The 25250-nt window shown below is 46.3% G+C and overlaps 1 protein-coding gene across 1 annotated transcript in view; it reads left to right on the forward strand.

The window, feature by feature from the left end:
* The window catches only part of SIM1 (SIM bHLH transcription factor 1), a 62295-nt gene that overhangs the window by 2740 nt on the left and 34305 nt on the right, over positions 1-25250 (forward strand). The window contains exons 2-8 of the mRNA XM_058566854.1: positions 6745-6827; positions 10244-10333; positions 10878-10986; positions 11119-11204; positions 11891-12090; positions 12308-12414; positions 13087-13234. Of these exons, the coding sequence (XP_058422837.1) occupies positions 6745-6827; positions 10244-10333; positions 10878-10986; positions 11119-11204; positions 11891-12090; positions 12308-12414; positions 13087-13234 (823 nt within the window). The remainder of the gene's footprint in view (positions 1-6744; positions 6828-10243; positions 10334-10877; positions 10987-11118; positions 11205-11890; positions 12091-12307; positions 12415-13086; positions 13235-25250) is intronic.

The raw sequence follows: 25250 nt of genomic DNA on the forward strand, positions 1-25250 counted from the left end.
TTGTGGTGGTCATCTCTTTTAGTGATGAAAAATGGAAAGAATTTGTTTGAAGATGAAGTTCATTTTTACCTCTATCTTGATGCCATCCTAGCACATAGTAGTTCTTCAATAAAATTTTGTTTTAAGGATGGGATAAAGATAGCTAGTTCATCATGGTAAGCATTCTATCACATGTAACATATGGATTTTGCAAAGTATATAATCTAAAATAATGATAAATCTAGTGATGTCTTAGTTATAGGCATAACAATGACTGTAAAACTCCATTGTTTTTGCTCATATTACATTTCATCTATAATACTCTGTAATCCCTAAAGGCTTACATCAACAACAACAAAATCCTTCCATACTTATATTTGAAAAAATAAAAAAATTCTTAAATGTAGCTAATTCCCCTGCTTCCTCAATTGCTGAATACAATTTTTCCCCCCAGGGTCTAGTAGATTCCTTGTCTGAGAGCAAATTTCAGCTTTTATTTATCTGAGTAGATAAAATTGAGCTGTTGAGGGAAAAAGGAGAGAGAGAGAACAGAGAAATGGGATATGGGTGCCTGGAATAATTAAGAATAAAGCATTAGATTGTAGATTCATAGTAAAAAATAAAATTCAGGTAAGATTACTGTGACATCATTAAAACAGCATATCTCCCAATTGGTAACATATTCTGTTCTAAAATAGCCTTGCAAAGGAAAAATTGAGGCATCTAGAAATGTATAAGTATTTGGTGTTATCAAAGCCAGAAAGGCAGGATAAAAAAAAAAAATCACATGACTTTGTGTGCAATATAGGACAAATTCAACTAAAAAGAAATATATGTTATCCAGATATAATACAGTTTTGGCTGGGGGCATAGTGGCTTGCAGAACAACCCTTAAAAAGATCAGACATGTTTTCAAATCTATAGCCATTCAGAATCTTGGTAACATCACAGTACTATTTCATTGTCAAGATGTCTTGGGAAAATAAAAATATTCACAGAATTGGAATTAGTAACTGTGCAGGAAAGAGAGTCTTTACAAAGGCTGGAAGGACAAGGATGATTAAACAAACCTCCACAGACCCTTTCTATAATATTCACCTCAAGATTGAAATCCTTAATCGCCTTATATTTTTTTGAGGCTGAGAACTGAAAGAGAAAAAGAGGTCCCATTTCCCACGTGGATGGGTGATTTAAGGCTGTTTTTCTTGCTGCTTGGGGAAATGATTGAGCATTAGGTTTCCATGTTTATTTTCTTACAGAAGTTTTTCTCATTTAAAAGACTTTAAGCACAGTTTACGCTCCACGCTGGTTTTCTCTGTTTAATTCCAGTTTTGATGTTGACATAAAATGTAGAGTGCAGAACTAAACTCCGTGCAGAGCATTTGCAAGGCAGATTTATGTGCTAGAAATTGTAGATCAGATCAATGAAAAAAAATACTTTTTTTCTTTAAAAGGAGCCATCACTAATACAAACAAGAACAACAAAAACAGGATGTCATAAGCTATGATGGGATGCTTTTAAGCAGGGTACGATCACCCACCTGAAGCTAAGATCAAGCTATATTTCCAGAGAACAAACCTGATTTCTAGGGAGAGTTATTTTTCAATTCTGGGGAAATCTTGGCAGCTTCGAGCTTTTGCAGACAAATGTGGACACGGAATCAGAACCCATGGATTATCGCTGTATTTCTCTATCAGTCGGCCCAGGTGTTTCTCAAGAGAATGCAGTTTAGTCCCAGGTAGCACCTTATGATTTTAGCTGTCCACCCATTGCCAGTCTCTGATCTATGGATTTTAAAGTTTTGTGTGTCGGGGGGGGGGGAGGGGACCCTCAATTATTTAGCAGTGGTCCTGCTAATCAGAAGGTACTAAAACAATGTCTGAGAATTGCGGAGCAAACCTTCCGCAGGTAGCCCCACTGAGCAGGCGGATCCTGCGCGGAGTCGCTTGACCTCGGCGGCTCAGACCTGACCAGAGACAGTGACCTTGCGGAAGCCTCCACCGCGCCTTCCGCAAGGCCGGAGACACGCAGCGGCAGGAGCCTGTGTGCCGGTCCCGCCAGGTCCGCGCGGGGCGGCCCGTCCCCGGCCCGCCTTCGCCCAGGTGGCCGCAGCCGAGGGTGCGCCAGCTCGCGGCCTCCGCACGGTGTCCTCTCACTCCCCACGCCCGACCAGGTCTCTACCCTCCCGCAAAGGGTTCCAGGACGTCTCCACTGGCCTGCTCGGAGCAGAGGCCGGGCCGGTGCCTGCATGCACCTTCCATCCCTCGTGCTGCCCGGGCCACTGCCCCAAGAACAAGCGCCTTAAACCGAGATCCGTCCCAGCGGGCCGTGTGCCGCCGTCGGAGGCCCGGCTGCAGGGTCAAACCCAAGCGGCCTGTGCCTGCGCCGCGGGGCAGCCCCGTGGGCCTCGTCGCCTGCCTTTGGGGCGGTGCCATCGCCTCCCCCCCCCCCCCCCCCCGCCACATTCGAAGGCCCGGAGTCCTGGAGTGACGCCGCTTGAGGCTTTTCTTGCGCCACTCCGGGCACTCTTGTGACCCCGCGTGTACTTTCGTCCCGTGGTTTAGTTGGGACCTGGCCGAACCCCGCCCGCCCCTGGGTCCTGCAGTTCGCGTTCCCTCGCGGCGGGCTCGGGCGCCCAGAGGGAGGGAGTCCGCGCTGTGACCATCGGACTCCACCCCAGCTTACACTAACGTTTGCGGATTCCCTGGGCGCGACCCGGGCTCTCAGAGGCAGGCAGGGGAGGGCAGGGCACGCACTGCCGAGCGCAGACACACGCGGTGGGGTCCAGGCTGCTGCGTGGGACTACACCTGGCCCGGCGCGGCCGCCGACGCCCTCGGGAGGTCGGCCACACCCGCCGGGTGGCCGGAGGGGGCCGCGAGCCGGAAGGTGGGGGCTGTGCGCCCCTGTGCGTAAGCTGCCTCCCCTTCAGCGACGGCTCCCGGCGCAAGGTCTCCGCTAAGGGCGCCCAATCTCAGTGCCTCTTGTCCCCAGAGAGCCCAGCCGCTGAGGCTCCCCGAGCCCTAACACGCAGGCCGCTCGGTTGCCCGCCCCGGGCACAGGCTTGGACAGTGCACGCTCAGCGAGGTCCGCAGGCCTTGCGGAAAACCCAGGCGGCTGAGACAAGTCCCTCCGGGACCCGAAGTTAGGAGCGCGGTCTCGGAGGGCTTTTCCGGCCTCAATCACCAAGTTGTGGTCAGGTCATGGGACAGCTCCTCCAGTCCCTTCCCCTTCCCATGTTACCTAAAAGGCATATATATATCGCGATCCGTCCGGGAGATGAAGATTCACGGGAACGACTACAAGGACACATTTCTACTGAGATATAATGTTTGTTTATTCAAAACAAAACAAAAACAGTAGCACAAGATTTTCTCTTCCTCTTCTTCCCGTCTGAGCGAGGGAGGCGATGATACCGGGTTTGTAATCTATATTTTGTCAAGGGTATGAAATTCATTCCGAAGGAAAAGCTCGATCAATTTATTTTTGCTGCTTGCAATAACACAGCTGGATGATGCTTTGAGCTCACGCTAGACGGGGCTCATCATTCATTCGCCAAGAACGGGCTTAAATTGTGCCCGTGGGATTAGGTCAATTTTAGTGGATCTACTTCGCCTCATTTGGTTACTAATTGGTTTCTTGTTTTATAAATCGAAATCTCATTTTCAGGAAATTACAAAACCCGTGCAGTCAGTCCATTGAGGTAATCCTTGGGTCAGAGGAGTATTTAAATGGAAATGGCTCAACCGCGCACCGAGGGTGAAGCAGCAGTGAAACTTCCCCGGGTTTTCACATGAAATGTGAGCCAGCCCTTCAGATCCATAATAGATACATCCCTTCTAATACTACTTATGTAAATATGATAAACCAGACTGGAAGGCAAGGGGGAGGGAGAAGCAAAATTTATCTGCTAAGGTTAATGTGGCATATCTTGGAAATCTTCCAAAATAGATTATGTTTTCTTTTGTCTTCGGCCACTTTAGCCGGGGAAAATCCTTTTGTCTAAAACCCGATTTAGTTATCGCCTCCCTCACAGGGCTCCTTTTCTCCTTTGCAAACCCCCGTTCCCTCGGCCTCGCCGAATTACAAGAGAATCTTTAGATCTTGTTCCCACTGTAATCCTGCCGCAAAGGGAGCTAGTTTCCTCCTCATTTTAAACAGACCATCAAAGGATTTGCGAATTTTCTGCGGTAGGTCAAGTGCAGAAACGAAATCTCAGCTTACCCCCCTGGCCAACAGAAATTGGGTGCGGGAGCGCGTCACCGCAGGCAGGAGGAGAGGGGTCCGACGACAGGGGTCTCTGACCCACTCCGGGATTTTCGGGAGGCGGGACCCATGCCCGGGGCTTCGGGAGGTGTCCTGGGCAGGCTGAAGAGCGAGCTCGGCCCTAGTATTGGGTCAGGAAAGCCCGGCAGGTAGACGAGGGCAGCCAGTCTCTCATAAAACATTAACCCAGACATAACCATGTGATGGAGATTTCGACCGGGAACATAAAGAGAAGGCAACGCTCCGTGAAAGCAAAAGGTTCCTTAAAAAGGAGGGGAGAGCGGGGTGGGGTGGGGGGAGCAGGAGAGGGCGAGGGAGGCCCCTGTTAACCTGCGCCCGCCCGGCTGTTTATTAACCTGCGGGGAAGTCTTCTTTTCCCCTCGTAGGCGCATACTAATGAGGCCGCAACCCGAGACACAAACAGCCCAGGCCGGCGCCGGAGTTCGGAACCAGTACTTAACCCCGAGTCCAGCTCGGGGGACTTTCAGATGATTCGGGTCGGGAGGCCGCTCCCCGGCGTCTCCCAGCCGCTTTGGGGGACTTTCATAATTTTAGAGTATAAGACACTTGCTGGCCCCAAGCGCAGGCTTCGTACCCTTCGGGAAGTTGCGGAAGACTTGATTCCAGAAGCTGCGCGGCCTTGGCCAGCTCCCAGCTCCTCGACCCCGAGAAGCTCTGGGCTTTCAGGCCGCGGCTGGGCCCACGGCGTCCAAGGGTCAGAGCCACCCGCGTCCCTGGCTCTCCCAGCAGGATTCTTTCCCCTTTCCCCTGTGCGGCCTCCCCACCCAACCCCTCCTGCCACTTCTTCTGGGTGGGTATGTGTGAACGGGAGGAAAAAATGAACACGTCGTGCCAGAAACCGAGGATAGCTTGGCTGAGACGGGAGGAGCGAGGGAGGGTGACAAGGCGAAGGGGTGTGTGCAGGAGGCTGTGGCGCAGGCCCTCCGGATCGGTCCAGGAGGACCACAGGAATCAAGGCAGTGGAGCCCCTCTGGGGAGAGAAACTGGGGCGGGCTAAAGAGGCAGGGGGAGTTGACGAGACGCGAGGGAGGAAGAGGAGTCCGGGCGCGGGTGGGGAGCGTCAGTGTTTGCAGAGCGGTGGGGAAATCGTTAGATTTATTTAGATGTGCAAACACCCAGAAAGACCCGATTCAAGCTTAAGGGGTGCTCACGGTGACTCGTTACCAGAGTTTTGATTCCTTGCTTAGGAAGCCGCTTCTGGCCAACACATTTTAACAGTCCAACTCCATGTTTTATTCTGAAAGATCCGCCCCCACCCCCGTATTACAATGCAAGTGTGTTTGTCATTGTGTACTTCGTAGTGATTTGCCCTGTAACGCAGTAAATCAGTAAATCACCCTTTTCTTCGCTCGTGTTAAAACTTATTTAATGGCGAAAGCATAAAAGAGTTTAACTACCTAAATTAATTTCAGCAGCAACACTATTAAAAGATATTACCATTAATTAGTTTAACCTTGGTCTCAGCAAGTTTCTTCTGCCTTATTTTTCATTTTCTTTCTGCAAACAGGTATTATAGCAGACTCCATATTAATTTTTTAAAAATCAGCCCCGGGCATCTTGAGAGTTTTCTTTTTTAGGTATCACCGGAGAAACGATTTGTGGCAAGGCCTGGAAAGATCTTAACGTGGTAGCATTCAAGGAGAGGAAGCTGCTGTCTTTGTTAATAGATGATAGCTGGACAGCAGAGAAACGGAATGATTCTCCATATATCCAGAAGGGAACGAAAATACTGCTGAGACGGTGTTAGCACCGGAAAGTAACTGATTTCAAAAAAGCCTGTGTGGTTTTTGGGGGGGAGGTGTTTAGGATGTGTAGGCCTGGGGCTAGGAGAGGAAGTGCAGAGGAAGGAGGATTGCGCGGGAATATTGGTACTGGGAACCATGCCTCAAGTGAACGGATTTTTCCGAAGGGGATTCAAGTCAGAGGCCGGAAGGGGAGAAAAATGGCTGGAGAGCCCGGCAGCCAATCAGAAAGCCCACTAGGGAGCAGCTCGAGCCGGCCCGCTGCCTCAGGGCGCTCCGGGCGGGCAGCGGCATTTGCTGGACGTGTGGACATCCTCACCTCGTGATAAGGATGATGATGAAAGTTTGGGTGAGAACTAGTGTCCTTCACCCTCCTCAGCACACTAATGAACCTACGCAAAAGTTATTGCTGGGGTGCAGTGTCGGGGGCCCCTTCAGGCTGTCCCCAAATTCGGCTACTTGGGGTCCTGCGGTGGGGGGGCGTGGCGCTGAGGGGCGTCCCTGAGAAGCCTGGCCCTGTCTGGGAGAGGGAGTCTGACCTCGGCTCACCCCACTAGGAGCTGAGAGGGCGAGGCCGAAGTTACCCGCTGGCATCCCTAGCTCTCCAGGTGCGGGGGAGCCCCGATGGTGTGCGGTCTTGTGTGCGAGATGCGGGTGTGACATAACCGCTAGGCTAGCCTCAAAGTGCCAGCTGGGTCGGAGTCCCATCGCTAAAGGGCATCTCTGTGTCTCCTCAGGGCTCGGCGAGGCGTGGGGTCACTCGAGTCGGACCAGCCCCCTGGACAACGTTGGCCGCGAACTGGGCTCCCATCTGCTCCAGGTACCCGCGCGGGCCTCCCGGCGGCGCGAACGCTTCCAGGGCCCGGCTGCCTGGCCCCACCCGGCTTCTTGTTTCCCACAAAAATGGGATTCGGCCCGGACGTGGCCCTCTTGCAGCCCCTACAGCTCCTCCAAAGTTAAAACGTTTAGTTCTTAACCTCGCTGTGTGCGGAAGGCGCCTAGAGAGGTGGAGAGGGAGGCAAGGTGACACCCGGCGCGTTGGGTTTGGAAGGCAGCCCGGCAAGCCCCAATCAGGGCGGCTGAGCCGAGGGAGGGGGCGCCGTTTGACACCCTTCTGCTGAGGGAACAGGAGCCCAGGGCCAAGCTGCCGAGGCCGGGCTGCAAAACCGTCCAAAATGAAGGATTTACACAGGAAATAACGGGAATCTGGTAGAATTGCCGGTCAGTGCTCTAAGCCCACACATTCCGGATCCAGCTGCGTCTGCAACTCGTTTCATCTCCTCCCCGTAGTTCCTCTCTCTGTCCTCTCTCTCCACGCGCCCTCACCCCAGGCCACCCCAGGCCATGTACAGACCCTCGCGTTCACGCATACATCTCCCCCGGCAACGAGTTTAACCAATGTGGAGTCGCCCATTACCGCGTTGTTTGCGGTGTACACCATTTCAAATTGCCCACTGCCCGCTTAAGTCGCCTAGCAAATATTTAAAATCGTAAAACTCCTGGTGGCATTTTTAGGCTTGACACTTGTCTCCCACTCTGCACCCCCTTATTATTATTATTCAAGTCCACTGGGAGCTCCTCATGTGGGAGCCTCAAACCTAAGCCGCGCTGGGGGAACCTGAGCCAGTTCGCCCTCATGGGCCAGGCATGAGCAGCGTCGGATGGCCTTCCCCATCCCACAGCTATCCCATCCCTCCCTCCATCCCATAGGCCCCAAAGAGTTTAGTTTCACAGAGCAAAAAAAGGCCGCGCGTAAGCTTAGCCTCCATACCTCCAAATTTAACTAGAAAGGTCCTGTCCCTCCCTTCTTCTCAGGGATGCCTTGGATTAGTTGTCTCTCAACAACTGACACCCCCCCCCAATATTTCTATATTCCCAGCTAATTTCCATCATCAATATAAACAAGAGAACAAAACCCAAAAAACTCCTCACTCCTTCTAGCTCTTGCCCAATCTCTTTCCTCTTCTTTATCCCAATCTTCTCACAGAATTTAATTACACTCTCAATTTCCACACTTACCCGGCCCCCCTCACACCCACACCCCTGCAGTCTGGCCTCTCTCCCAGCCATTGTGCGCTGCACATACTCCACCACATTTTGATATCCAGCATAAAATACTCATCTCTTATTCTACCTGACCTCATTCATTCCACAAATGTAGGAGTGCCAACTGTGTGCCAGGCAGAAAGCTCCGCCCTCAGGGAGTTTGCATTCTAAGGAGAGCAGCCTTGCAAACCCATACAGGTGCACTGCATAATAATAACAACAGGTGGTGTAGGTACTATGGAAAAAATTTGAAGGGGAAGGAGGAGAGCTGTTTGAATGGTACCATTTAAAATGGGGATGGTTGCAGAGGGCCTCACTGAGAAGGTAACATTTGGACAAAGACCTGATGGAAGTGACACTGCTTACTTTACATTCTCCCTCTCCCTGGGTTTCTAAAGTAGCACAATTTCCTGGATTCTTCTCCCTCTCTGCTTGCTCCTCTGGCTTTCCCACCACTGGCTGGCTGTAAATGCTGGCATTTCCCCAAGGTTCCAGCTCTGTTTCTCCTCTCACAGCATCACCCAAGGCCTCCTGGGTGATTTCAGCCAACACCACCACCTCAACTCTTTCCCCCACATTTGCAAGACTCCAGCTGGTTTCTCCAGTCTAGACACCCCTCCTGAGCTCCAGACCTTTATTTCCCGCTTCCAGCTAGACACATCCAAACGGCAATCTGCATACACTTGAAGTTTAGCACCTCCAAGACAAGAATTCATTTTATCTCCCTCCTCCAGACTTCCACTCGTAGGACAATCACCATGCTTCCCTAAATTTTCAATCTTGGTTAGTAGTGTTACCCTCTACTCAATGTCCTTACTGAAACCTTGAAGTCAGTCTTGGCTTCTCTTTCTGCCATCATAAATTCCACAGCTAGAACCATCTTTGAATTAGACTCTCCCCTTTCCCCATCCTCCTTGTGACCACCAAAGTTCAGCCTTGACCATCTCTGATCTCTTCCTCTCCACTCTTTCCTCCTGTGTGTCACTGTCCACATTCCGCCAGGAAAAAAACACATCTGAGCATGCTCTTCCCTTGCTTGGAAACCTCTGTTGGAACTGATGTCTACAGGAGCAACTCTGAATTCCTCAGACTGACATCTCAAACTCGCCAAAAATCCAGCACCAGTGTACTTTCTCAGCCCCATCTCTGGTACACCAAACTCATCACGCCTGACTACATCAGATCTGCCCTCCCCCCAGATCCTGCCTTCGCCATGTCATTCCTTCCGCCTGGGATGCCCTTCCTCCCTTCTCCAGATCAAGCTTCCTCTCCAAGGCTCTACTCAAATATCTCTAAGGTTTTTCTGATTCTACCCTGGGCCTCTGCTCACTCAGCCTCTGGGCCCCCACAGCACTGTCTATTCAGCTGTGTAGTCATTTTACCTGTCTTCAAGCCAGTGGCCTCTCCTGGACTTCCAGCTCCTTGAGAACAGGATCTGACTCATCCTTATGTCTCCACTACCTGGACTAAAGCCTCATTCACAGAGATACAGGGACAGTGAATGATTTTCCTTCATGAAGAGCTTGTCAGTCTGAGGCATCAGTGTAAACACACACACATACATTCTCTAGCACTTCTCTATGGCCTCGCTGCCCAGAAAGCCTCTCATCTCCTAAATCCCCCTCTCCCTGACTCTTTGCGGAACCGCTGGCCACTGCCATCTGTCTACAGACTTTTCACACTGCCAGCCCTTCCGCAGTGCCCAGTGCCTCCTGTCCCAAACCTGGCAAGCACTCTTCCCGTTATAGGATGCTGTCACTATGGAGTCCTCCAAAACTGACACGGGAAACTTCTGGTTCTTTCAGTTACCGTCACCTAAGAACCTAACCCACCTCTTATTGCAGGCTGTGATTCCCCCCACCCCCAGAATGTTTGTGTGTGTGTGTGTTACAAATGTGTCTGCTTGGTGCATTTTGGTAGATCCTGAGTCTTGGAGGGCAGTCCACCACTTGTCCACCACTTCCTCTGGATCTCTGCCAGTGTGCTGCCTGTCCTAGATGCTTACAGATTTGGAATGTACGAAAGAGGGGACTCTTGTGCCTGGTTTTCTATGCCGTTTCCTTCCAGCCCCTCTTGACTCCATCTCTCTGTACTTCTGCCTGAACATCTCTAACTTCTGTCTCTCCTCCTCCTCAACTTCTTCTGATGGCCCAGGGGCCTCTCCATTAAACTCTGTTTCTATCTCCCTAGACCTTGGATGGCTTCATCTTTGTGGTGGCACCAGATGGGAAGATCATGTACATCTCGGAGACAGCCTCCGTCCACCTGGGTCTTTCTCAGGTAGGTGAGTGGCCCACACCTCCAGCCTTCAATGTTTACAGCCCGAGCTGGAGGCAGAAGGGGGTGGGTGTAGTGGGGGGGGCACTTTCCCAAAGCTTTATATGTGCATTATATGTGCATTTCTGGGGCTGGAAACATCTCAGCTGGCAGGAGGTCTGGATGTCTCCCTCCCTCTCCTTCCCTTACCCACCCCAGCTTCTACCCCAGACCAAACAGTGGCTACCTTTTTGAATCCTTACAATAAGCCACACACCAAGGGAGGTGGTTGCATACTTATGTCACGATGTCTTCACCAGAACATTCCCAGGGAGCTACTACTACTATGATTATAATTACTATTATTATTTCTTTTCATAGATAAGGAAACTGAGGCTTAGAGAGGCTGCAATAGGCAGCAGGGGGCAGAACTGGAATTAGAACTCAGGGCCGACTCTAGAGTCCTGGCTCCTGTCCCCACAGTCCTGTGGACCCCCTAACCCCATCTTCCAGTCCCTTCACGGGATGTTCCACCCCCTCGGAGACGGTGACACCCTCCTCTTTACAGGTAGAGCTGACGGGGAACAGCATTTACGAATACATCCACCCGGCCGATCATGACGAGATGACGGCCGTGCTCACGGCGCATCAGCCCTATCACTCTCACTTCGTCCAGGGTAAGGCAGACACGTGCCTGGGACACTCGGGCCCATCGCAGTCCGTTTGTGGCTTTTCCCCTTAGCCAGGGCCAGCGTTGGCGCCTCACCGCCTGTCTCACGTCCTGCGCCTTCTTCCCTCCCCTCTCCCAGAGTACGAGATCGAGCGCTCCTTCTTCCTGAGGATGAAGTGCGTCTTGGCCAAGAGGAATGCGGGCCTCACCTGCGGCGGCTACAAGGTATGTAGGCCACCTAGCCGGGTGTAGACGAAGCGGGCAGGACTCGAGGCGCGTGCGGCTTGGGAGGGACATTTCTGCTGCCCAGACTGCCCCAGAGGGCGCCCCCACACGCGTCAGAGCGCTGCTGGCCGGGCTCACCAGGAGAGTCATTGAACTTTGTGAACACCTGGGGGCTGTGTTTTAAGACTAAGTCTCCCGGGGTCGGTATACTGCTTGGCCGCAGGCGCTCTTAACTTGGGGCCCATAATGGGCCTTAGGGGTGTGTAAAGTGTCCGAAATGGTAACTTTGGTGGATTCGTCGAGTTCACTCAGAGCGTCAGAATCTGACCCCCAGAGAGGTGATGAACCAGAGCTTTACCTGAAATCCGTAGTTCTCTTGTTCAATGAGATTTAACATGATTAGGATGCAGGTTCCAGGGGCCCACTTCGCGATTCGAATGCGTTGGGGTTGGGAGGGCCCAGGCCCCTGCATTGTTTACAAGTCCCCAGGTGAGTTTCGGTGTGGCTGTGCATTCCTTCCTTTGAGACATCTTGGAGCACAAATAACTTTGTGCTCTTCCGTGTGGCGAGTGGCCCACATGTCATCTGTGGCCGAGGAGAGTCTCATAACGTTTCAATCTCTTCCCCACCTTTCTGGGATGTTTCCTGGCTGTGGCTGAGTCTTACCCCCTTACGCCCCGCCGCAGGTCATTCACTGCAGCGGCTACCTGAAGATCCGCCAGTACAGTTTGGACATGTCCCCTTTCGACGGCTGCTACCAGAACGTGGGCCTGGTGGCCGTGGGCCACTCGCTGCCCCCCAGCGCCGTCACGGAGATCAAGCTGCACAGCAACATGTTCATGTTCCGCGCCAGCCTGGACATGAAGCTCATCTTCCTGGACTCCAGGTGGGTGGCCAGGGCGGCAAAGGGGTGCCCCTAGCTAATTTGTGGCCCTGGTCAGTGAGCAAGAGCACGTGGTCGATCTTGGGAGCCCATTTTACAGATGAGGCGACTGATGGGCCCCTGTGAAGTTGAGGGTGGGCACCCGGGCCTGAGATGCTGTCTGGGGTGTAGGGGGCCCCGCCGCACTTGGCGCTTATCCCCGGGGGATTGCTCTCCGCAGAGTGGCTGAGCTGACGGGGTACGAACCTCAGGACCTGATTGAGAAGACTCTGTACCACCACGTGCACGGCTGCGACACCTTCCACCTGCGCTGCGCTCACCACCTGCGTAAGGCGCCATACTGCCCAGCGCTGGGCCAACCCCTGCGCATCCTGGCGGGCGGGGGTGGGGCATGATTTAAGTCCACAGCCCGAGGACGGGTGGGAGCCGTCGTCGCCGAGTGGTGGTGGTGTGTGAGGGCCTGCTAGTGGCCGCTCCAACCCTGGGCCCCAACTCGTTTCTCTAACATCCGCGGGTAGCTCACACAGGCCAAGGGAGAGTTTGCGGGCAAAATCCTCCCGGGAAGGGTCTTATTCTCTTATTGATATGCTTCCCCCAACTTAGACCTCACTAAAGGTGGGAACGAGAAGCGAAGCTAGACCTCTAGGCTCACCCACGTTGACTCCCTTGGCTTTTGACACAGTTTTGCTTTGAGCTTAATCTCACGAGACGGGGAACATGAACGGCGGAGTTCGGCTGCCGTTCCGTAGTTAGAAAATAGAATCGCAGAATCCCCCAAATTTAAGCATTTCCCGCTTTGTTAATGTTGAGGGACCAGAGGATTCAATGCAAATTAACAAGACAATCAATTCGTTTTGGAATGTGCTGGTCGTCTCTCCCTCCAGCCGGGCGCGGTTATTAGGGCCCACAGGGGACCCGCACTCCCACCGCCAGGGATTGCATTTGGGGCCGGTGCAGAGCGGGCTCGTTCACACCTGCTGCCTTCTGTCTCTCCATCAGTGCTGGTGAAGGGGCAGGTGACCACCAAGTACTACAGGTTCCTGGCGAAGCACGGCGGCTGGGTATGGGTGCAGAGCTACGCGACCATCGTGCACAACAGCCGCTCGTCCAGGCCACACTGTATCGTCAGCGTCAACTACGTTCTCACGTGAGTGCAACCCGGGGACCCCTTCAGCCACTCCAGGCGACGCTGGTCTGCACGAGGGTGCAGGTGGTGCGCACGGTCGGGTTAGGCGAGTCTGGGGTCCACTGGGGACGCTGGTGTTAACCCCGAGTGCTGGCTGCGCTGGGAGGCGGCGGCTTGAGCACTTTCATCTTTATGAAGAGGCTTCCTTCGTTATATTCTGTAGAAAGATTTAGGAGTTTTTCCATCCATAGTCTATATTTGCTTTCTACTCTCTCTCTTTTAACCTTTTAAGCGAACTCTGCATTAAATAAAACTTAATGCAGCAGAAAGGGAAAAAAAAAGTGGAAAGGATCCGACGTACGGAGCCATTTATGGTTAACAAACAGGACATCTGTTTCACTTTTTCAAATCTTGGTTTGAAGTTCTTAATTTTAACCAGAGTCTCCAATCAAAGTTAAGAGTTCTGAGAGAGTGATTCTTTCCCTGAACCACAAAGGGGGTTTAAGTGACCAAGAGGGTCTGACTTTAACCTTCAGAAAGCAAAGGGATCCGAGCTAATGCTGCGAGTCTTGGCCGGCGCCCAGGCCCCGTGCGTTGTGTGACCGAATCACTGGGTGAGGAGCCGGCCTCCTGGTGCCACCTGCGGGTGCGGCTGGCTGGGCAGCTGCGGTGGCCGCATTTGAGGCTATTCTTTCTAGAAATAACAATCGTTTCTGGTTGCCGGTGTGGCCCCGCAGGCTGATCACGTGGCCTGGTGTGTGGCTGGTGAGGAAAGCACGTTCTGTATAATGTTTGCGAAAGTCGAATTGCTTAGGGTTGAAGCCTTCGTGAAGAACCCTTTTGTGTGCGCAGTTCTTTTTTCATAGAGGTTGAAATTCTTGTGCTTTTAGGAGACCTCAGGAGTTATTTACTTTGGAAGCATTGACACCCCGGGGAACTTAGTAGAACTGCTCCTTTGACATTAGGAAGTTGGTTAAGGGGTGCTATTGGAATCAGACTACCCTATAGGTGATGAGGACTAGATTCATTCCACCTTATTTCAAATTGCCAAATTAAAAATATAGTAGTTGGAAATGGTATGCTTGGCAATAAGACTGTTTACTCTGTGCCCTGTTTCATAAGAAAATTTAATTCAATGGACTTGGAAAATGAATTTGGTTTAGATGAGGATTCAGTATTCAAGAATAATAGCTGGTTATTAAGAAGAATCTTTTTATTTCTTTCATTTGAGTAAATGGTGTTAAAATAAATACTATTAGGTTGTTGTATTAGCAAGAAGGCTGTGGATTTTCATACAGAGCAGAAAACATATCAATATTTTAGGTATCATGAAACAAAACCATCTATTTTATGAATGCCATTTTTCACATTATTAAAATAAACATAAGAGAAAATGGCAAAGCATAGTTCATAAAAGAAGCCACTCTGTGAGGCAGAAGTATTAAAGAGTGAAAAATTATGTCTGCTTACCTTGGAAAGGAAATGGACATTCTTTAAGAAGGTGCTTTGTATGTCTGAGACATCATAGCATTATACATACACTGTTCTCTGGTGGGTGCCTGTGGTTAGTAATCATTTTTTATCAAACAGCAGGCTATATAGTCACACAGACCCATATAAATGATCAGAATGCAAGTTAGACTTCCCAATGGGTAAACTTAATTTATGTTTGGAGTCATTTTGAAATATTCTGTTTTGTTTTCCAGTGGATAAGTGTACTTTCTTCTGTTGACTCTGTCGTTCTTCACTTTACACACTTCTTCAGAGCGGCAGGATGAGGCTACCAACTTTACATCAGATTAAAATGATGTAATGAGGATAAATGACTTACAGAAGGAAAAAATGGCATGGCACACGTTTCTCTGAATGTTTTATTCCTCTGAATGAAAATAGAAATAAACACACAGAAGCACACAAGATGAAAAGCTGAAATTGATGACCCTTTTATGAGTCTCGGCTCCAGTTCTTTGTATAAAAATTTTTAGGACAATTTTTATGGCTGCAAATGTGGAAACTGCCTTAGATGAAATGCCATCAAGTGGCCCTGTGTGTGTTGACAGGATTTTCTTAATGAACAGGTTGCAGTTTGTTTGATGTGTATATCACACATCTGGCTGAAAGTTACTAATTTACATTGTCTTAGCAAATTAAATAGATGACTATTGATTCTCTATGGGAGCACTGAACTCCCACATACATTTGTTTTCGGGGCTAGTTCTCTATGAAGCCTGAGAGTGATAAGTGAACTCTTTCCAAATACACCACCTCAAACAATGTCCTTAAAACCACAAGCCCGCCAAATAATTTGACAAGCCAGATGTTTTCCAAATTTAGACATTTTAATAGCATACGTTTTGAAGGGATTTTCATGTCATGAAAGTAGAGAGAATTTAAAATAAGCATTGGTCAAATGAAAGTGTGGCATTTTGGGGGAAGCTACATTCATAAGAAGCTTATTTATCCAATTTCCTAATGATAAATTTATTGTTGAAATTAAAATATGCCTAGAAAAATAAGTCATTATTATCTAACAAAAGCAGTGATGAATAGAAATAGTCAGTTACCTTGTTTTAAGAAGCAGTTGCAATAGTGCATATAGGAATTTTAGTGGCAGTGGTGTATGACAGGTGCTTTTGCTGACTTTTGTATGACCCCCATACAAAATGTTGGTGTTCTGAAAATCTGTAGAGGAGAGTGAGAAGACACTATGATTAAATTTTTAAAATTCTCTTAGTTTTTCTCTGGGTCCTTGATGTTGCCTGAAGCTTCTATAGCTCTTCATTAAAACTCCAAAAAAGCCACGCAAAAAAAGCCCAAACCAAAAAACTAACCCATTCATGATTTTCTGTAAGACGATACCTTGTTCGCTTTATGTTCCACTAAAAAAAATTTTTGCAAATTTTGAGTGCCAATAGGCCTTGAAATAAGTGTTAAGTATGACAGGCCCAGCTCCCTGGTTATTTTCGAGAGGACAGGTGAATGGAGCTAGTGTCTAGTAACAGTGAATGTTGGGAAAAGTCCGGAAAAATATGAAGAGTAAAAGGAAAGCATACTGTGTAAAACCTAAGTAATTTTCTTGATTTCATATTTTCTTGAGTTTAATTGGTAATATTAGTTATTCACAGCCAGTTCAGATGGAAAACAGTACTTAACGTGAAGAAAATTAAAAATGTAGAATACCCAGTAAACTATAAAAAATAATTTCTAAGAAAATGAAGAGTCTTGATTCTGTTTATGTTTTTAAACTTCATATGTTTTAGAAAGAAAATTTTTAAAACCTACTTTTAAGGATAAACCAATGAGGTGTAAAAATCCCATTTTAAAATATTTTAAAACATAAAATTTTCAAACATACAAAAATGTTGAAAGAATAGTCCAATGAATATCCACACACACATCATCTATAATATATGCCATGTTTGCTTTATGTCTCTACCTATATGGATGTCTATTTGTATATGCACTTTTTTCTCTACTGAGTCATTTCAAAGTAAACTACAGACATGAGACTTCATCCTTAAATAGCATTTTCCTACGTAGTCACTGTACCATTTATGATGGCACATTTAAAGTGTTCAAAATTACTGTGTGTAGAAGGTTGCAAAAATATACGTGCGATCTAGTTTACTGATGCCATGAAAAACAATCTGCCACTGAAATTCATCAAGTACTTGTTGTTGTATGAACTCAATTAGGCTGATTGATAGATGATATTTTGTGCGAGGACGTCTGTAGGATATGGTTGTAAATGTTAGTGTATTTTAAACTAGACTTCTAATGAGAATTGTAAGTTAATGCAATTCTGATATTTGCCTGGAATGTAAGAGAGAGATTTCAAGAGTGATTTGGTAATTTTGGAATCAGACAGATTTAATATCTTCAACAATTTTTTCCTGGTAAAGAAGGTTCTCTGCTTGTTTATTTCCTAAGTTTCAGATGGAACATTGTTTTAGTGGAAAATCTACTTGCTTTATAGTGATTCACTGAACCCATAGAAGGAAGTAATTTTCTGTGTTAAAATTTCTATTTCAGTGTTACAAAAAACAGAACAAATAGAGACAATTTACATTAGTGATCTATATGAAACTTGCTATCTACTAAATAACCCTTTTGAATTTGTAGAAAAGTTAGGGCAAATGCCGTTAATCGGCATATTGGCAAATGCCAATACTTCCTTCATGTAAAAGAAAAACAAGGGTCTCTACATTGTAATTATTGCAGGTCACATGTTTGTTCTTCTTTGCATAAAACCGTTATAGTTCTCACAATTGAAAAGGACTTTTAAATGTTAACACATTCTGTGAATATAAAATCTTATGCATCCTTACCATAAAGCAGCAAACATTAAAATATGCTCATATTAGTTTGCTCTTTCAAGTGTATTAATAGTTCTGAGTTAATTTGGTTATTTAAATTTTAAAAAATTATGAATTTTAAGGTGCAGTCATATTATTATTCTACTAAGACATTTTAGAAAATGCTTTTTGAAAACGTGATCAATAATATGTATAGTTATAGGAATAGATTTCTTTTTTTTTGGTTAGCAAAACCACTCTTTTATATTATAAATAATGTCAAATGAAGCGCCTTTTGACTTTGCAAGCTACAGCAAAATATAAAATAATTTACTCTCATGCCTCGGATCTGTGGAGCATTTGTTGCATAGGTTTAATTTTTTTGATCATTAAAAATAATAATCATGCGCTAATGTATACCCATAAATTAGATTTGATCCTCAATTATGTTTCATCTTTATTATGATAATATTGAACATCAAACCCCCAGTTGTCCTTTTCAAATGATCTTACATGTCACTGAATGATTATAGAAACAAGTTGAAGACACATATGTATTAATAGTAATTTATAACAACCAACACTATTAATAGTAATTAATAGTAGTTTTATAACCACCAAAACACTTTATTGAAAGAAAGAGCTGAGAGACTTAATTTTAAGGTACAGAATACCAGCACTCACTTAAATAATCTTATTCTTTACATACTTTTCACTTATCATTTTTAATCAAAATGATCTGTTTTAGTTTTGAATTCATCATTTACGCTCAAACTTTGTATTTTTTTCCCAAATGCTGAATACATATTTCTTTCAAAGTGCCACCACGTTCATTACCTAATTGGCTCCTTTGACAGCTCTGCATGGTGGTTGGGGCAGAGATCACACTCCTCATCTTCTAGATGAGGAAACTGAGATCAGATATGTGAGTAAGTGGTGAAGCCAGGAGTAAAGCCTGGGGTGTCTACTCCTGCTGTATCCTGAGGTTCTCTGTGTGGCGGTGGGAGTCAGGGATGGTTGTGGGGAGAAAATATCTGGGAGAGAGGGATGGATTTAAATGAACAAGGCCTGTAGTGTTCAGCCCACCCAAGTTCAGGATAGACTTTCATCTGACTCATGATGAAAGATTAAAAGCTGCCTCTATATTGCTGCTTCACAAGTATGTACAGATATTAACAATTTAGTGGTTTAAATGTGGCCGTGCTATCTCCTCAGTGACATTCAGTGAGGAATATCTCATTTTTTTCCTCATGTCTCACTAAGGACGTTTTCATTTTGTAAGGAAAAATGTGGCTTGCAAACATCTTAGTTTTTTTTTACTGAATTGCTTGCGTCTAGATTACACAGATATATTATTGCTATTACTAATTATTTCATTTCTGCAACCAGATTTAATATTTTATGTTCTTGTTAAACAAAACTGTTAAACCAAATGTCAGTGGATCGGCAAGCCATGTCATCCTTTTTATCAGACGAGGCACAAATTACCTCCTGTGGCAGCGGGGTATTTCCTAGATGGTGTGTGTGTGTGTGTGTGTGTGTGTTGGGGTGAGGGAGCATTGGCTCTTCTCTGTTTTTGAGGGAGAATGTCAGGAAGGTTGTCCCCTGCAGACTCTGTTCAGGGGCTGGGGATGGAGAGCTTCCCAGCATGCTCTGGGTAGGTGTGTCATCCTCTGGCCCTTTGGCAATGCCCCTATCGGGCTGCTTCCCCCTCCCCAGGCCTCTCGGGCCTCCACTCTTTCCTTTGTTGTGGCTCTGACCTGAAGGGCACAAGACGTCCCCTTTAGTTCTGGGGTGGAGGCCACTTGGTGTGTGCTAAATGACCAGCCTGACCTCTCTTCTCTGGCTTTCTGTTAGCCTGGCCGTTGGCGGGGAAAGTGTTCTGATCTTTGAGTCACATCATGGAAAACATGGATCCTTACCTTATTTGAAGGCAGGGATTCATACATGTTATTGTGAATGGATGGACAAATTCAAATGAGGCTTTACTTGAGCTCCAGAAAAGCATGTTTTGTCTTCTGACTTAGTCTATTCATGTGGCGAACACTGTTATGTTTGGTACAAGATGTGTGTTGGGGGGGGTGGGGGGGTTTATGCATATCTTGATAGTTTAGTAAAAGGCTGCTACTGTTTTCCGCTTATCCAATGCTTCCCTCTCTGTTCTCTGTTCTCATTGGCTTGTGACATCTTTCTAGATGAGCAGATAGTGAAAGAAAATTCATTTGGGTTGAAGGGCTGGTTTCTGTGCTTAAGCCATCACACAAAAAGGATTGGTTGGAGTTTAGATGAAACCTGGAAATACCTGAGTGCCTATCAGTGGAGGAATTTGACATTCTGCCTTGTCTGGGAGTAACTTACCCCTACTTCCCTTCCGCTGCCTCAGGATTCCAAGGTCCAGGGAGCTGGCAGTGGAGAGAGGTGACCCATGGTGATGCCAGGGCCAATGGGGCTGAGAGGGGAGCTGACTTTTGTAGGACATTCACAACCTTTGGAGTCTGGCTGAATCTGGCCCATCTGTTTACCATCTGTGACTTTTACTCCAGGAAGTTATATGATAGTAGGATCGTGATTTTGTTTTTATAAAAACCCACAGTATCATTCGAAGCAACCTGCGAGGGAAAGGCATGGGCTTTGCTGTGAGACAGATCTGGGTTCAGATCATGGCTCTGCTGCATAACAGCTATAAGACTGAGCAGGTCACTCTGCCCCTTGACTTTCTCTTTTCCCCTCTGTGAAATGGGGACTGTGGATCCACCTTTTAAGGCTCAAGGAGGATTAAATGAGATAATGTATATATAGCACAGTATCTGGCAGAAAGCACATGTCCAAAATATCTTGACGGTTGTTATTAGCTCTTGCCAATTATATGATGTCAACTGAAATACTTTGAAAGGGGCTGAATAGTTCCCTCTGTACCTTGAATTTCTAGATCCTCAAAGCCACAAATTTAAGTGTTTGTTTTCTCCTCCTTCACCAGTCCCTCAACACATCTACCTCCAAGCATTGTGCTCTTTGTGTGTGGTGGTGTCTGCAGTCCCGTACAGCTCCCCTGTTTTTCACTGCTGTCATTGTATACTCTATGGGCGGCTGAGATTTCTGCCTGGAGGGAGGTAAGCCAGTGTTTACCCAGTGCCCTCTTTGTGCCAGGTGAGATGGAAGGTGCTTTCTGTAGGTTACTGTCCTAGGGAAAAAGAAGGTTCTAAGAAACTAAGCTTTTATCAACTGTCTAAGGTTAATTGAGTTGGAACCAGTGTTTTGTCAACCCTGCCAGTGTCAGTAATTATAATTTAAAGGGAATAAAACATGCAACACTGGCGTTTTTGATGGTGTTCAGTGGGGCCTCTTGTATATTCCCTTCATTCCACATGGACTGGGTATCGCTAGTGTTTCACAAAGTGTGGCAGGTTACAATGATTTATTGCCTGAATACATGAAGCGGAAGTCTTGGCATCTCTCGAGTAGTTTATAGTTTAGCTGGCAAAGTAGAAGAGTTCTATTTAAATATTTAAGAACTCAGATTAGCACCGTTTGAAATGATATGGTGCACTTGTGCTGTCTGCTGAGGGAGCAGAATTCAAAGGAGCTTGAAGTGGGGGTGAAGCTATTGGGGAAGAAGCAGAATTTTAAGGGTTGGAAGCAGAGGTAGGGTCTTTTGAGATGGGCAAGCGACTTATATGCATTTGTCACATTGTTCTTTTTCCATAAGTATCCCTTGTAACACAGTTAGTATCACTCTTCCGAATAGATTCAACAGTTCTTGTCTCGCTGCTCTCGTCTAAGCTGGGTTTTCTTTCCTTCTGTATCTCCTTTACCTTGAACTTTCTGTTGGAATTGAGCATGTTCCATCAGCACTGGATACTATTTTCCCTAAGGCTCTTATCTTTCCCAAATTAGTGCTGGTATATCTTCACCATATTCACCTGACTTGAGTAATAAATATATGTTTTTTAGCATCTAGGCATAGAACACAGTTTTTAAAGTTTTAAAGGATGTCAGTATTCTGAATTGAACGTAAAAACTTACTGAAATGAATACACAGTGATAACAATATTTAATGGTTATATTTTAAAAATTATTTGTAGGAAGCAAATGTGAGGTATACCTGAACACTAGCAGACTGGAGGAGAAGGAGGTAGAAAGTAGCCACATACACGGCTGGTTCCAGATTTGCAGGACCAGAAGGCCTCCCCAGTGCCGCGTTTGACATCATAATCCTACTGCCATTAGAATATGATGCAGCCTAGGCTTTTTAGTGCGATGTTTCAAAGCCTGATAAACATAGGGATGCATTACAAGATATTTGAAAAATGTGTTATGAAATAAGGTATCACTACATTTTATTTTGCAACATAGCCTAGTAGTTAAGAGCTTGGGCTAGGGGTCTATCGCCTGTTCAAATCCTGCTGCTGCCACTCACTGGCTCTGTGACTGCGGCAAATTGTTTAACTTCAATATCTATTTTTTTCCGAAATCTGTAAAGTGCAGGTAATAATAATATCTACTTTACAGAATCGTTGTGAACATTAAATGAGATAACTTGTGAGGTTCTTGCCACTGTGCCTGACACAAAGAAACATCTAGTAAACGTGAATTATTAGGGTGGTTTTGTAAGTGAAATTGAATACAATAATTTTTGGCCTACCAATAAACACAAAATCAATGTCTGTGAGTCTTTGGGCTGAAGGAGCGAGAGCATGAGTCTTAGGAAGGCAGAAGGTTGCCCGAGAATGAGAAATCACTGATCATTCTGATACATCTGGAAAGGCTTGTTAGATCCTCCTTCAGTAAGTTAGGACTAGTAGGTTTTAAAATACTCATCAATGATTTGTTGAGCACCTATCCTGTGTCAGGCACTGTGCCAAGTTCTAGGAACATCAAAATGAATAAGGCTAACTCCAGGAAAAAGAAATAAGCCCACGTCCACACTGTATCCTAGCTTGATTTCCCCATAGGCTTGCTGATGACTGAGATTCCTTCCTGGAGGGAAGCACTTCCATCACAATTAGAAAGTAGAGAGCCCGAAGGGTCTTGGCACTGTTCCGGTCACCTCTGGGGAATAAAGTTGCAGGTGTGGTCAGACTCGCCTCTGGTTAAATGGTGGCGAGTGAATGGAGGCGGTAGAAGGAGCTGGGCCTCTGGGGAGGGGTGTGTGTCTGTGTGTGTGGTGAGGGAGATCATGATTGGCAGGAAAACAACTGGTTGCAGGCTAAGAAGTCCAACTTGAACTCTCAGGAGGATGTTGCCCAGAGTGGGCCCTGGGTATCTCATTACCCCAGCCAGAGAGAGAGCAGTTGTGTCTGAATGATGTTGAGCTGAGTTTTCTCTGCTTTGAATGGGATTTTTGAATACGTTTGGGGTTGACTTCTATTAGAATTATGATCTCAGCAAATTTTTAAATTGAAGAATCACCCTAGATTCAAAATAGTCTTTGCAGACTTACTACATTTTTTAAAATGTTGCTAATTATTTTAGGTTTTTGTAGTGTTTTTTACTTTTCTTTTGTAAGGGGTAATTCCCAGGCATTGCTGCCTTGCCCTGGAGAGACTGGAAGATGACTGTCAGCTCCACGATGAAGGAAGGGTGGAAGGTGCTCTGTTTGTTGCTATACTTAGAAAGATTGGGGAGTAAGAAGACATTTGAGGGGCTGCTACTTTGTGCCAGAGGCTCAGAGAGGCCAAGTGACTTAGTCAATACAACACAGCTAATGAGTGGGCATACCAATTCAAGGCCAGGACTCCAGTGCCCATCCTATTTCCTCTTTGGCCTGTTGTCTTCAAGTAGGTAATATTTTACTAGGGTGAACCATATGAAATTAATTATACATTAAGACAGTCCAATATTGTCAATTTCATATGATTCCACCCAATATTTAGGAAGTAATATGACCTTTGCAGAGATTTTGCAAAGGTCTATGAATAGTTTACTCTCTTGTTCAATATGAGGTCTCCACAAAGTGACTCAATTGCTTTACATGTTGGGTGTACTCAGAACTTAGTCCGCTGCCGTGCAATATGGTCACTCCCTTGGCCCGACTCCATCTCCCTTCACCAGTTTAAGCATCAACAGTTATGACAGTTTCACAAAACAGCAATCCATAAGCATCACCATAGACATTATTTTATTTAGAACCCCTAATATTTTACCAGGATTCAAATGGGAGCTGCTGTCTTTCCTAGAAGGATATTTTTACTTTGATTGATTGCTAAATAGATAGAGCCTGTGAAAGGATCTTTTTCTTTTCCTGGGGATTTCTTGTTCAAACAGAATTTGTTGTATCCACATCAGTAAAGCCGTGCTAACGTGGGCTGCTGGCCAGATCGTGGAAATAGCCTCGTTATATTGAACTGGATGTCGTAATGGTACCCATTAAGGTGGGATTCTATCTTGTGTTTGTACTTTTAAACCCAAGTCCCTTGCCACTTTTTACATCTCTCTGAGAACAGCAACATTCTCTGCTAATGCAATCTGAGAATGTGCTGTCTCTTGCCTCCTCCTACTGAAAACCATTACAAACATAGAATCCTTGGTTCTGAGCATTTTTAGGGGTTTGTGGCTTGCTGCTGCTCTCAGTCATTCATTTTCCTCTCTGTGCTTGTGACAACTATAGTGTGTTCTGGTGGCTGAAGGTAAGAACCCATGAGATTTACTTCTTTCAACACTCCCATTAATTGATATTGCTGTCCAAATATACGACAGGAAAAAAGCAGGTTTTTTTTTTTTGCAGCACTAACCAAATGCAACACAAGGCTTTTCGTTTTAATTTTTATAAGCTGTTAAGAGACTAATAGTGTTGGAAGTCACAGCATTTCTATTAGCTGTTGAAATCTTACTATAGCCCCGCCAAAGTGAAGTATTTGTTGTGCTGGATTTGGGTAATGGACCCCTGCAGGGTTATAGCTCAGGAATGCTGGAAGGACGGAGCCCACAAAGAGGAGGGCAGGGTGGGTGTCAATTTCATTCCTGCAATTAGAGCAATTAGAGAAATAGCAAAGGGCAGGGTAGCATTTTATTGTGAGGGCTAATTGAAAACCAGGGGAAAATATTTTGAGATGCTGCATGGCGTTTTACATTATAATCTCCTTTCTATTTGTGTCTCTTCTCAGTTGACTCAATAGGACCTTCATTATAAACAAATTTCTATTGTTAGAATCGGCTTAGTTTCTGTTGCTGTAATTAAGTGGATGGTAAGAAATGTTGTAGAGTGTAGTCCTCTCTATGGCAAACTGGGGATGGTTCTTGCATTCACTCAGTATTTCCCCAGTGCCAGGCCCTGTGGTAGGACTATGCTGTGACCAAGACAGACAAAGTCCCTACCCCCATGGGGTATAAATTTTAGTGGGAAGAAACCATACTTTTAAACAAATAAATATGTGGTATAATGTTAGGAAATGAAAGAGAAAAAATTAAGCAGGACAAAGAGATGCAAGTGGCTAGGGAAGGCCTCTCTGAAGACTCCTGAATGAAAGGAGGGAGGCAGCCATACTGAGACCTGCAAGGAGAGCATTCCCATCAGTGGAAGCAAGTGCAAAGGCCCTGAGGTGGAAACCAGCTGGCATGTTGATGAATGGAGAAGGTCACTGTGGCTGGAGCAGAGAAAGGGAGGGGAAGAGCAGAAAGAGATGATGCTGGAATAGTCAGAGTCAGATCATGGGTCTTGAGGGCTTTCAGAAGCCCTTGGAGAGTTTTGAGCAAAGGCATGGCACGAGCTAATTTAAGCTCTGAAAAGATCATTCAGGCTGGTG

The sequence above is a fragment of the Diceros bicornis genome, chromosome 23, assembly GCF_020826845.1.
Source record: "Diceros bicornis minor isolate mBicDic1 chromosome 23, mDicBic1.mat.cur, whole genome shotgun sequence".
In the NCBI taxonomy this organism is placed as follows: domain Eukaryota; kingdom Metazoa; phylum Chordata; class Mammalia; order Perissodactyla; family Rhinocerotidae; genus Diceros; species Diceros bicornis.